The 13251-nt window shown below is 43.6% G+C and overlaps 1 protein-coding gene across 2 annotated transcripts in view; it reads right to left on the bottom strand.

Moving 5' to 3' along the window:
* Pgm5 (phosphoglucomutase 5) overlaps window positions 1-13251 on the bottom strand; it is a 187773-nt gene that overhangs the window by 48206 nt on the left and 126316 nt on the right. For both annotated transcript variants that reach the window (NM_001191953.3, XM_087588861.1), the window contains 1 exon segment: window positions 2387-2522. In NM_001191953.3, the coding sequence (NP_001178882.1) occupies window positions 2387-2522 (136 nt within the window).

Genomic DNA, 13251 nt, shown 5'->3' on the forward strand with positions numbered 1-13251 from the left:
CCTTTTCTTCCTCCTACACCTTTGCTCAGCTTTGGAAACAAGATAACAGGAAATTCCTTATAACACTGTCAGCACATGTGTGCAGATATGGGATTTCCATTAGAGATGGCCACTCTGGGAGGGCAAAGACCCAACTAAGAGCCAGGCCTAGCAGTGTGTAGTTGTATTTCCAACACTTAGGAGACTCAGACAAGAGAATTAAACATGAATTCAAGACAAGCCTAGCTCCATGGTAAGATTAAAATAAAACTATATATATACATATATATAATTATAAATAATTATATATGTATGTGTACACACACACACACACACACACACACACACACACACCAAGGGAAGCAGAATGAGGCAGGAAGATGGCTAAGACAGGAGAGAGTTCAAGGCAAAAGTTCAATATATGACAACATTTGCTAATGAGGAAGACCATGTTGAGTCTAAAGCTGAGATCATGACCAAGCATCTGACCTAGTGTTCATCTTCATACACAAATGATCCCTGAAGCTTCCCTCCCCTCTCCAGTGTGATAGCCCCTCCAGCCACCACCCCGGGCACCACATTTTCAAGGGATAAAGCCTCAAAGTGGAGAACTGCTTCTGGGGTTTACCCAGACAAAGAACATTGGGAGACTTTCCTCAGTCGCAACTTAATTCCACTATTAGTGACACTGGGATTGTTTTATGACTTCATCCCTGACAAGAGAACTGCCACCTAGAAATCAAATTATTTCAAAACCCCCTCCCTCTGTCTTGCTATTTGCTGGAATTGCAACAGACATTTGTCTTTTGCTGTACCTGCTTCCCTACTCCCTTCTTCGCAATCTCTGTGTTCCTTTCAGACAGAAATTTGAAGTACAGTTCAATGTCCTATAAGAAATCAAGTCTCCATTGCATAGTATTCTCTAATATGGTATTGTTGTGAAGAGAGAAATTAGCATTACAAGCTCTTGGCCACAAAACATGAAGTATATTATAAATATGCTTATCATCACACCATTTCTTCAAAACACTAGTAGGAACCTAGATCGGCATCCCACAAATTATGAGGAGCACATCTCTGACATAGAGTAATCTCCCCACTAGCTGACAAGCTCTGTGTATTTTTATCAAGTTGGAATCTTTATAAGGTCTTCATGCAACAGAAGAATTTCCCATGCCAACTAGTCTTTGAATATAAATTAAACCAACATATAAATAAAATTCCCCAAGAATCAGGGGGTGTGGCCCATGTTAGAAAAACTGATGAGCAAGACGAGGTCCTACCTTAGAATTTCTGTTTTACGACTCAATAAATAATGTGCTGGTTTATTTATTGTCACATTCTTAGTCGTCATAACTAGCCAGGCATCAGAGCTGTTGTGGCTGTTTTCTGGATTCCCTGGAACATTGCAGTCCCTTAGAGTTTAATAAGCACCATCACGGTCTTCCCTATTCTCTGGTATTTATCTAAGTAAATGGCTTCTCAAAAGAAGAAACAATCACCATATAAGGGAAACATCGAATGCTCCTTGCCCCTCAAGCCCTTGGAACTCAACTGAACACCCAAAACTGATAACTGCACGCAAGCGAAGCAGCACAAGCCACAGAATGAGCCACAATCCTGCTTTAACACTCGGAGTCTGAGGCTACCCCACACACAGTTGCCTACAGTCAACAATTTTTCTATACCACCTTTCCTCTAAGCATTGCTTGGCCTGAGATACACACACCTGGCACCTGATATACACAGCTAGGTAGCAAATCCTGGAAGGTTCCTACTCTTTCTTACTTCACCAACAGGAAATGGGTTGACCACCTATGGTGAGTTCCGGCCCATCATTCTTTCATTTGCCTCCTTTAGGGGTACTATTTTCCTTCTCTGTGTCTCTTTTCATAGGGTAAGCTTCTAGCAGAAATATGGGGTCTCTGAACCATGTGGGTCATGCAAAGTACCCCAGCTCAGCCATATTAGAACCTTTCCAATGTGTAGAGATTAGAGTCAGGTTGGAAGAAGATTCCAAAACCACCAAACTGTCGACTTCTGTGTCTTCTCACTCCTTAAAAGGATGGATGTGGGATAAACAAATGTGTCTGCTTTGACTACCGGACTCACGGTTCCTGTGAATCGCAAGAGATTTCACGAAGCTCTGCATTTTGATACCCTCTTGGCAGGACCACTCATTTTGCCTTATAGTTTCGATAAAGGATTAGAGAGGGCTGTCTCCATGGCAAGTACAATCTGTCCTTTAGTAGCCCTTGCCACACTCTCAAACAGCTAGCCCCAGTCTTCCAGTCCCTTGGATGCTTCTAAAAGATGGTTTTTTTAATCAAATTCTAGACCATCAGTTTTAGAAAACATCTCTCAATGTAGTTCTCAGGACACATGCAGAGAGCCTGACCCTTCTTACCTGCAGTAGTAGTGGCGGCCATATTTGGCCCAATGATCTCTAACAATTTCCTCCACGCTCTGTTTCCGGGCAGCAATAATGGACAGCCAGACCAAGACAGCCCAGAGGCCATCTTTCTCCCGGAGGTGATCAGACCCTAAGGCAAAAAGAGAGATTCTGTTGAGGGTTCTTTCCTGGGGAAAAGCAAAGGGAACAAAACCATTTAGCAACTTTGAGATATATTGAAATGGATGTATGTATTTACCCACTATGCAAACTTGGTATGTTATAATATACTTGGCAGTTTTTCCTTTAAAATATGTAACTGAAATTCAAATAATAACAAAAAACACAATAAAAATCCTAACAGTCGTTGATGGAATTGAAGACCCAAAGTGATACAATGTTACCATTTACTCTCCATTTTATTCAGTAGATATTTGACAACTCCTATAATCATCTAAGCGTTTCTGTATATCCTGGGAATAGAGGAGTAAGGAAGGAAGTTCTTTCCTCACAGTCTGAATTCAAGTATATGGGAGTGGGCAAGAACAAAACAGAAGAATTTGACACATGAAATAGGGACAGATGCTTTGAAGGAATCAGAGTAGATGCTGGCATTAGAGGGTAGCAATAAAGGTAGTGGTTTGCCCAAAAGACACATTGTAACCTACGGCTGTGGGCTCATTTAGAGGAAATGGTCTTTGCAATGTGATTAAATTAGGGATCTTGAAATAAAGTCATCCTGGACTTAGGTAGGTCTTAAGTCCAATAATGGTGTTCTTATAGACAAAGTCATGGAAAGGGAGGAATAGAGCCCCAGGCTGCATACAAGCTGTAACTGGAATTATACTGCTGTGATCTTAGAAGAACACAGAGGCACCTGAAACTCAAGATATAAGAAGGGATTCTGCCCCAGAGTCCCCAGTGGAAGCACAGCCTCGTAGCACCTTCATGTTGGATGTCTGGAGTCTGGGACCAAGAGAGTGCATTTCCACCATTCAAACCACCCAGTTTGTGCTGAAGAGTTATGGCGACCCTAGAGACCAATGCAACTGTGACGGTCGGGCTCAACAAGCTGCTCACACCTGAGAAGGAGACAGCAGGATGAGCAAATGCACATCGACATCCAGAGAAGAAGGCATCCAAGCTGAAGGAGAGCAAACCCACAGTCCCAGAGGCAGGGATGATCGAGAAGCTAAAAAGGGAAGCCTTTCTCATACAAATAACTCACGCAGCCTAACGGGGAGTTCACTGTGCTACATGCACCCAGCAAATGTTGTGCTGCACATACATTTGGTGTCTGTCTCTTGGTCAGGAATGAGGACCCCAGCAAACCTCTGCTGCTTGCCAGGCGTGAAGCATCATCTAGAAGTTACTAATCTTTCCTGGCCTCAATTTCTCATCTGTAATATATCACCAATCTTGTGATCCCATAACAGTCTAATCGAGCTCAAAGGGCAGACTCTAGGGTGGTGGTGCATGCCTGATTTCCCAGCTACTCAGTCAGCTGAGGCAGCACCGGGAGTTCAAAATCAGCCTGGGTAACATAGCAAGGCCCTGTCTTTTAAAAAGGAACCAGGAGAGGCAGGCACATTCTAGAGGCCAGTTTTGTGTGTTCAGGTCCTTCTGTACCCACTCACTTTGGTTTAACAGCCTCCACTCTACGGCTTCTTCTGGGATTAGCCAACCAAACATCCATCAGTATTTGGAAGTGGTTGTGGCTAAGGGTAATTCTCATAAGGTGCCGACAATGCTGCCTCCTCAGTGCTTGCTTCAGAACACATCACCCTGGTATTAACACGAGCCTCTTTCTTCTTCTCCTGACTCTAGCAATAGCAACATCTTAAGAACTGAGATGGGGACCAGGAGCGGACCACCTCTTATTGCAATCAAGCAGCAACAACGGGGCCAGCTCACTCTTGATTCTAAGGTGATGAAATAGACATAGAAAATCAACAAAGGAGACTCATGTCATAGAAACTTTAAAACCTTAAAAATGGGACAAAATGATGCCTCGGTTTAGTTAAAAATCTACGCAGACTAAAGCTGAAACTGCGGGCCGTTTGTTTAGCATTGTTGTTCTGCTGAGAGGACTGAATGTGAAGTATGTTCTCTCAAGGAGAAAAACATGCAAACAGAGAGGGCAGCAAAGTAATTCACATCAATAGGAAAAAGAGAACTTTTTTAGTCTCTAGTTCTTAACACACACTGATCAATGGTCTGCCAGTGACACTGTTGGATCTCCCACTGTGGTTGACTCCAGGTTAAGAAGACCCTGGGCATTAATCATCACACCATAAAGAGACTTGCCTCAGTGAGTTCTTTATGCTGCTCAAAAGAAAAAAAAAAAAGGAAGAAATTTGGAAGACTCAGGCTTAGCAATATGGCCAACTACCAAAATAACAAGCCAAGGAAACTGGGCCCAGTACAATCATCTCAACCCTCTTGTCCTTTTATAGCTGGGGGGGGGGGGAGTCACTTTTGCTTACTGGCTGGAGAAAAGTACTCTTTTGTCTAAAACAAGGGCTTTGCATACCTTGGATCTCCAGCTGGGTCACATTACTGGAGATAGAAGCATTAGATGCTATTAAATCCTTAAGATAAGATATCAGAATTTAGTGGCACAGAGACACAGAGTTCTTTTAGATGGATAAAAAACCCCAGTCATCTGCAGATAATACACAAGAAATCTGTGAGCTGGCCTGGATGTCTTTGCCAACAGGGCCAACAGTTGCCAAGCATCATAAGAGGCTGGTGATCAAGTGAAGTTCGTGGTGCTCTCTAGTTCATTGAAGAAGTGAGAGAGACAAGGCGTGATGCTGCAGTTACTCAGGTGTTTCTGTCAGTGGGGGTGGAGCCCTTTAACACACCTTTAAGGCAAATGAACTCCAATGCCCTATCCCTTTATGCAGTGTATAAAGAATATGAACACAGGCAGGAAGAAGCAAGTTGTTTTCTAGAAGCCTACTATGAGCGGGGCGGGGGGGTGTACACACACACACACACGCACGCACGCACACACGCACATACATATATACATATGCATGATAGATAGATATATAGATAGATGATAGATGATGATAAATAGATGATAGATAGATGATAGATGATAGACAGACAGACAGTCAGATAGATAATAAATTGCACAGTGTAAAATGCTTTTAGGATTCACGGAGAGGACCAGACAGCTGTGACAAAGACATAAGCAAGCACTTTTCATCTGAGGCCAGTGAACCACCTCCCAAACCAGCAACTGTCAAGAGGGAACTGATGATGGGCCAGCAAACATCTGAACAAATGTTCAGTCTCACCGTGGTCAAAGGAAAGCCAATAGAACTGGGCAGAATTTGTAGGCTGCCACACCAGCCAGTGCTGGCTTCAAAAGAAGCTGCCCCATCAACAAAAAGGCGTCCATGCAGATGAAGGCAGTGTGGTCCAATTGATTGGTAATAATGACCGAAAGCCTGAACAGGCTGGTAGCCTTTGGACCCTGCTGTTCCCTTTCGAATCCTTTACTCTTATAGACATTCACAGAGATAACTTAAAGGGGGAAAGAATTAGAAAAATAAATATTAATTGTTGAACAACAGAGTCATTGTGGAATATCTGAGGGAAGGCCTCTTACAGAACAAAAGCATTAAACAAGGGTCTTCAGGAACAGAGTGGTGTTCATGCAAACTTAATAACTGGAAAAATTACTTTAATAAAAGTAAGATGGGGCATATTTTTGCAGGAAACACATTGATGCATATGGGGCGCAGGTGGACAACAGAACTTCTAAGGACAGTTATGTAACTCTGAAAGCGACAGCGCTGTGGTTGCTTTTCTTCTCTGCCCCTCGCTTCATTTCTACACTAAACATGTAAGTATTTTCAAAACTTAAATTTTTAAACTTGTCAACGATCCATAAGAAAATTTAGATTTGAAACATGTGCATTCCAGGATGTTGCGTGGCTAAGATTCAATCTTTTGAGACAGGCTTCTTTCCCTCCGTGACATGCTGGACTGTGCCCTTCCTGTCTTTCCATAGTTGAAGGGCTTACCTTGGGACACTGAATAACACAATAAATAAATTATTGCAAATCAATAAAGTATACATGTATATGTGCACTATACCATGGGAATCCCGAATCTCAGTATTATTACTAAGTACAGTTTTTGAGCCTGGGTAGGTGTCCATGTCTGCTTGCTCTTGCTCTAAGTTGAGCTAAGATAATAGCTACTGCTTTCTGGTTCAGGAGAGACCCCTGGCCTTGTCATGTGGGTGTCTGTCATGCCAGTCTTGTGGTTTCTTTCTGTCCTTGCATTTGGAAAAGTGAGATCTTGACCAGGTTTGGAGTGACTGAGCCATTCCGGGACTTTCCCAGTTTGGGTTTTGAGAAGTCTCATATCCTCAGAAGCTTCTAAGTCCCTAACGAAGCAGAACAGGGGTCCATCCAATAAAAAGGATCGTTTGCTCAAGAGGTTCTGGGTAATTTTTAGTAAATGTGAACATTTATCATGTGCCTCTGTGCACACACTCCCCGGAACCGGAAATGACAGGTGACCTGTACACCCATACAAGTTTATATGCCAGCATCACACTGGCTCTGGAAGCAGAATTCCAGGCTGAGTAGAGTCCCTTCTAAGCTAACACTGCACCAGGCTCAGCCATGCCATACAGCTCTCCAAGGTTTACAATTTGGCAGCCCTTTACTATAGACAAGGGATGGGGTCAAGATATAAGGTCACACACCTATTAAGTAACAAAGAGATTTGAATCTGAGCAGCTTGGCTCCAAAGACTATACGGACTTCCTGACTCCTGGAGTAGCACAGTGATGAGAGCATCCTAGAAGGGAGCAGGTGAAGCAACCATGTGATCAGAGCGGAGGCAGCCGCCTAAGGATCTGGGGATGGACTTGCAGTCCTTTCACTTCACACGCCACCTCTTAGGAGCTTCTATCCGCTTGCTCCTCCCTCTCGTTCGGCTGTGGTGAAACTCTAGCTTCATGCCATCTTCCCAAGACAGGGACATTTATTTTCTTTAAACAAAGGACCATGAATTAAAACCAGGGGATCACCATCCCTTTTGGATAGACTCCCGAGCCTGCCAAAGAATTGTGATACAATTCTTGTTCATTTTTTCACACTCATTATATTCAGTTCTCTCACATCTGGTAGAGAAGGAAGATTCGCTAAAAATGGTCGTTATCTGACTTTTTTATATATGTTATATATAATATAGAGCATACATTCTATGCTAAATATAGACACTCTGAAATGCACAGATGCTCGTCAGTGGGAGACCAAAGCTCACCTGCCCGGAATAGGGTCAGGGCAAGCTGTGAGTTCAGGAAGGCCATGTGGCAGCGGCTACTGCTCCCATATCCTCTGCACTGTGGGATCCATGGTTCTTGACAAGTAAGAGTCGTAGTAATAGACAAACAATATGCAACATACAGTGCTACTAATGATATTTCATACAACATAATCTGGCTAATCTGATGGTCCTTTAAGTAGCACCTGGCAGGCTTTATAGAAGAAGGTTGAACATCTGAAACTCTTCCCCCCACTGTATCCCTGAAAGATATGAATGAAATGTTTGCTGAACAAGTAATTGAAGGACAGTATGAAAGCGAGGCTAGCCAGAGCAAGCTAGCCTGTTACAATGGGGAAACTCCCGTTAAGTCATCTGCCTGAAGAGATCTGTCTCGTGAGTGGGAAGACAGAGGCACAGAATAGCAAAGCTGTTTGTCCGGGTCAATAGATCCGCATAGCAGGGTGGGGGGTCAAGGCTGGAGCCAGACTGCCAGATCCTGGTGCTGTGCCATTTGTAGGTCACCATCCGACAAGTTACATAGAAGCAATCCCATCTCATATAAAAGTAATAATAATGACAAGGCCTTGGGGACAGACTTCCAGCATCACTGAAACATCAGCAGCAGGTGTTGGAGAACCTGCAACAGTGAGCTTGAATCCTCGTTTGATCAAGATGACTTCAGCTAGAGGCTTGCCCCTCCCTAAGCCATATTGACGTCACCTATAAAACAGGAGCTATTACGGTCCCTTCCTCGTTTTGGGGTAGAGAATGAAGTACAGAGGATGAGAGGTGCTGTGTCTATTAATAGGATGCTTACATAGGTCACCCATAGGTCACACATATTATTTTATTAACCCATCCCTAGTCAATTTACCCTCCAGGCCAAAGAACGAAGCATACTAGCAGTTTCATGGGCAGCCAGTGGACACACTTCCCCGTGGGGGACTTGGACCATGCCACAAGAGGAACTGGCAGAGGACTGGCGAGGTAGAGCATGTTGAAACTCTGGAAACCTCAAAACTTGATTCTGGCACAAGTGGAACTAGCTCTCTCCCTGTTTCTGTGCCTGCCTCAGAGCCCTTGATTGGAAAACCCAGCCAGGTGACCACAGGTATCAGTCAGTGTATCCAGCACCGGGACTGTCTCCCCACACTAATGAGGGATCTCAGGAGCCTTAGCCTCCAGCCAAGGGCTTCTCTCCTCCATGGATATTCTTTTCCTTTGCATGAAAATTACACAATTTATTTATCTGATCAGAATCAGTTTTGGTAGCACAACCAATAACTTATGTTTTACGCATCCTTCTTTTATATGAGAGTATCTACAATTCCTAGATGTGGAGTTGCTTGGTCAGAGTTCATGAATATAGAATTTGATGGGGCTTATTCAAATGCCCTAATTAATTAATTAATTAATTAATTAATTTTACTTATTCACTTTACATCCCACTCACTGCTCCCCTCTTGGTTTCCCACAATTCTTCCCCATTCCCCTCTTCTCCTCTGAGCAGGTGGGGGGTGTCCCTGGGTATCCCCAACTATAGCACATCAAGTCTTTATGAGGCTAGGCATATCTTCTCTCACTGAGGGCAGACAAGGCAGCCTATCTAGAAGGATATATCCCGTGGACAGGCTACCCTTCCTCAAAACTATATAACCCTTGGTTCACCCTGAGTAAAGTGTATGCATTCAAACCAACCCTGGATAAAGAAATATGAACCAGGTGAGATCATTTCGGAGAGCTGCTTCATTGAAGATCATCAGAGAAGGCCTTCACTTCAAAGAACTGTAGCACTAAGATTCTCAGAGAAGGCCCTCTCTCCCTCACAGCCCCAACTCTGACTCATCCTGTCAGCCCCATGTGCAGCAGCATCCGGACACCCTGAGAGGGAGAAAGTGTAAGACAGAAACCACATTCATCCTGTCTCCCCTTTCCCCTTCCTGCCTGGTGTTGCAGGGGTATCTGACGCCCCGGAGGGAAGAGTCAGACTGTGGACCCCACCTATTCCAGACTGTGCCCTGTCTTCTCTAAGCTGGTGTTCCAGTGATGGCGTCCGGACACTCAGGGAGGAAAGACAGAACCCAGAACCACAGTTCTCTCACAAGAACACACTAGCCCTAGAATAGAGATCTCTTGACTTATACATCCCAAACTATCTCTGTGCCACCAAGGTTCCTAAGAAAAATGGAACTTTCCAAGAACTGTTCCCAGTAAGTACTATGCTAAACCATGACTATGCCCAGTGAATTCAAGGTGCAGACCTTTCACTCATCATTGTCCCCTCCCTGGTAGTGACTAATATCTCCCAAAGCCTTCTTTAAAAGTCCCTTAACAGATGGTGTGTAAAGTAATGTTCATTCTATTTGGAAGTCCTAAGCCTGTGACCAATGGCCACAATCTCCTAGGCTCTAAGTCCCAGAATGCACTGGAAATATAGATGTAGCTTAAAGGCACCAATCCCATGTTTCCATTTATACAACACTCTCTCTTGCTGCATTTCATCAACATGCAGGATTAACTGAGTGATCAATGGAACAGCCCCCCCCAAAAAAAACCCCACAGAAAGGGGTCGTGTAATGGAGACATTCTTCCCACTCTGATGGGAGTTTTGTTTCCAACACAGCGGGTGATGGCTCCAAGAGAATCCAGAAAGCAGTTTCAATTTTCCAACTTTATAAGGAGGCTCTTGGGAATGTCAATCACAGCACCTCTATGCTCTGCCCAATTTAGATTGAATTGCACATAGCCCATTTGCAATAGTCCTGCAGAGAAACCCTTCTCCCAGCCCTGATAATCCTGTCCCAGCCCTGATAATGCTGTCCTGGCCCTGATAGCAGCTCACCCATTCTGCAATCTAGCCAAGTTTAGAAGACGCACTGGCCACAGAGAAGAAAAATCACTGTACTCGATCATCTGAAACATCGAGCTCTTTCTTCTCCTGCTGACTGGATGAGACTGAAGGCAGACAGATGTGAAGCTAAGACCCCTTGGAAGGGAACAAACATAAGCTTCCCTTCACCTGCCCTGGAGAAATAGAAATAGTTGGACAACTATGAGAGGGTTAAGCCTATCTAACATTTGCGTCCCAACACTGCTATGAACCTAGTCTTGAGTTAAAATGTGCGTAGCTCACGGGTGTAAGAGTAGAACTAAGGAGAATAACCTGAGAGCGGAATAAACTGTGCAATTACCTGGGGAGACAAAATTTCATTTCACAAAGTAACCGGAGAATAAGTCAATAGTGCAAAACACAAAAGCAACAGATCACAGAATGACGTACTGAAGACACTGTGGTTCAGTGACATCAAGAACATCACAAGAGCTGGAACCAGCCCACTGCTAAGCATAGCCACACCCAAGTTAGTGTCAGCACCCACGTGGGAAATAGATGAGTTAAGGGTACAAATTACTAATGCTTTAAAATCTGACTAGTGGTATGGGTTTCCAAAGGGGAGACATCTCTAGAAGAGCTTTATTAACTATGAATTTGTGCTGGTAATGATGACAGTGAAAAGAAACGTCAAAATTTTCTTTTATAATTTTGTCTGAGTTTATCTTTCTTTTTAACTAGGCTATACTATCTTTCTGCTCCTCTACAGGTCCTATAAATATTTACTCTGGACCTACCTATGTCAAAGAATGAGGTCTGAAGAAGACAGACGTGGCCCGTCTTCAGCATATTCACAATATCCACATGGCAGAGATATCCAGACGACCTCAGGAAATCAAAAGGATATTGAAGACTCTGTGGCAAGGCGAGCCACTGGCCTCTCGGTTATGTTAAAATCTGAGACAGAAAACCTCTTGGTTTAAGAACATAACACTGAACCCAGGAATTCACAGGGGGAGAATCTAGAGGGACAATTCGGCTAAGTGTGTTACTGTCAGGAGAGCTGTATGTAATTCCAAATTTCCAGAAAGAAACGGTTGCATAAATAACTTAGGAATGCCCTGACTCCCTTAAATGAACAAACAAAGCTGTTATTCTAGAAAAGTCAACACAGCACTCTTGTTTAGAAATAATCAATATTGTCATGCTGCATGGGGTGGTGGTGGTGTTTTGGTTGTGTGTGTGTGTGTATGTGTGTGTGTGTGTGTGTGTGTTGTTGTTGTTGTTGTTTTCTTATTGGCAAGTATGAGAGCCTTTGCTGCTGTGTAGGGCTGGTGAGCAGGCTTGGAGATCTTACACACAAAGGGCAGTTCTTTAGCATGACTTGCAATGGGACAGGCTCACAAACTCTGGGCCAGGACAGTTCATGTGCTCTCAAAATCTCATGGCCTCTTAGAATGCTGATGCTTTGTTTTAAATTTATTTATTTTATGTACCTGAGTGCTCTATCTGCATGTACACTTACATGCCAGAATAGAGCTTCGGAACTCATTATAGATGGTTGTAAGTCACCATGTGGGTGCTGGGAATTGAACTTAGGACCTCTGGAAGAACAGCCAGCTGCTGAGCCATCTTTCCAGCCCCCTAGAATACTTAGGGTAACGATGACAACTGGAGGAACATTTTCAACAATGCAAAAAAATATTTTCTCCCAAGTTTTAGGTTTTATTAAATTCCTAATTTCAGTATATTAGTACATTCTGTTTGTGTTTGGAAGAAGTAACACACATACCATTTAGATGAATAGTCCTTTGTTTGATGGAGTATGTACGAAATGCTCCCCACCCCAGGAAAGCAGCTTTCGAGATCCTTCCCAGCTCATGGGTGGACACCTGGTCTTAGCACAAAAGGTAGCTTGGCTTCTATTAGCCAGTTTCTTTGATAGAGCAATGAACACAGGTTCCTACTGCCTGGGACCTGCATCTTCTCACACAAAAGAAGCCTGGTCACAGACCTGTCTACCAGCCTGCTACTTTGGCACACTCTGGGGAACAGATGCCAGCGGGGACATTTCTTTTCAGGACATATCTTGTTCCTTAGGACTTCCCCCTGGGCAATGTCTTGGCATCCTTGAGCTGAGATAGAGTCGTATTTCCAAGCTTTCTTGGCACTGCGTTGTGCATTCTTGGTGGGCACGCAGTTCCATGCCCCAGGGACAAAACTTCTACTTTGGAAAAGCTGAAGTGCACTTTGGAAGGCTCTCTGAATATCCTAGCTCTCCATGTCTCTTCCTAGGATTAACTATTGACTCTGAAAACCATATTCTAACATAGATAGATAGATCCTATGACGGGCCAATATTTATAAGTTGTAAATGAGGGACACAGAAGTTACTTGGTTGGCCTTCAGTGTCAAACAAGGGTCCTGAATGTGAGTCACAAGCTTCTATGCCTGTGCCCTTGTCCTGTTTAGTTCAACCCAATGTGGAATTGCAGACATACACTTTCTCCCAGTCATGATGCAAACCAGAAACACTGATAATCTTCTTTGTTCCTGGATGTACACCAGAACTGCTTAAACATATTTCTTCAAAATGCAAAGCCCCAGTCACCATTTTGAATCACTTTCAGGGATTCAAACATATATACATATACATATATATGGTAGAAATTTTATACATACACACACACACACACACACACAAACACACACACACACACACACACACACACACACACACTCAATCAAGCTT

The sequence above is a fragment of the Rattus norvegicus genome, chromosome 1 (genome assembly GCF_021556685.1).
Source record: "Rattus norvegicus strain SHRSP/BbbUtx chromosome 1, alternate assembly SHRSP_T2T, whole genome shotgun sequence".
Classification (NCBI taxonomy): domain Eukaryota; kingdom Metazoa; phylum Chordata; class Mammalia; order Rodentia; family Muridae; genus Rattus; species Rattus norvegicus.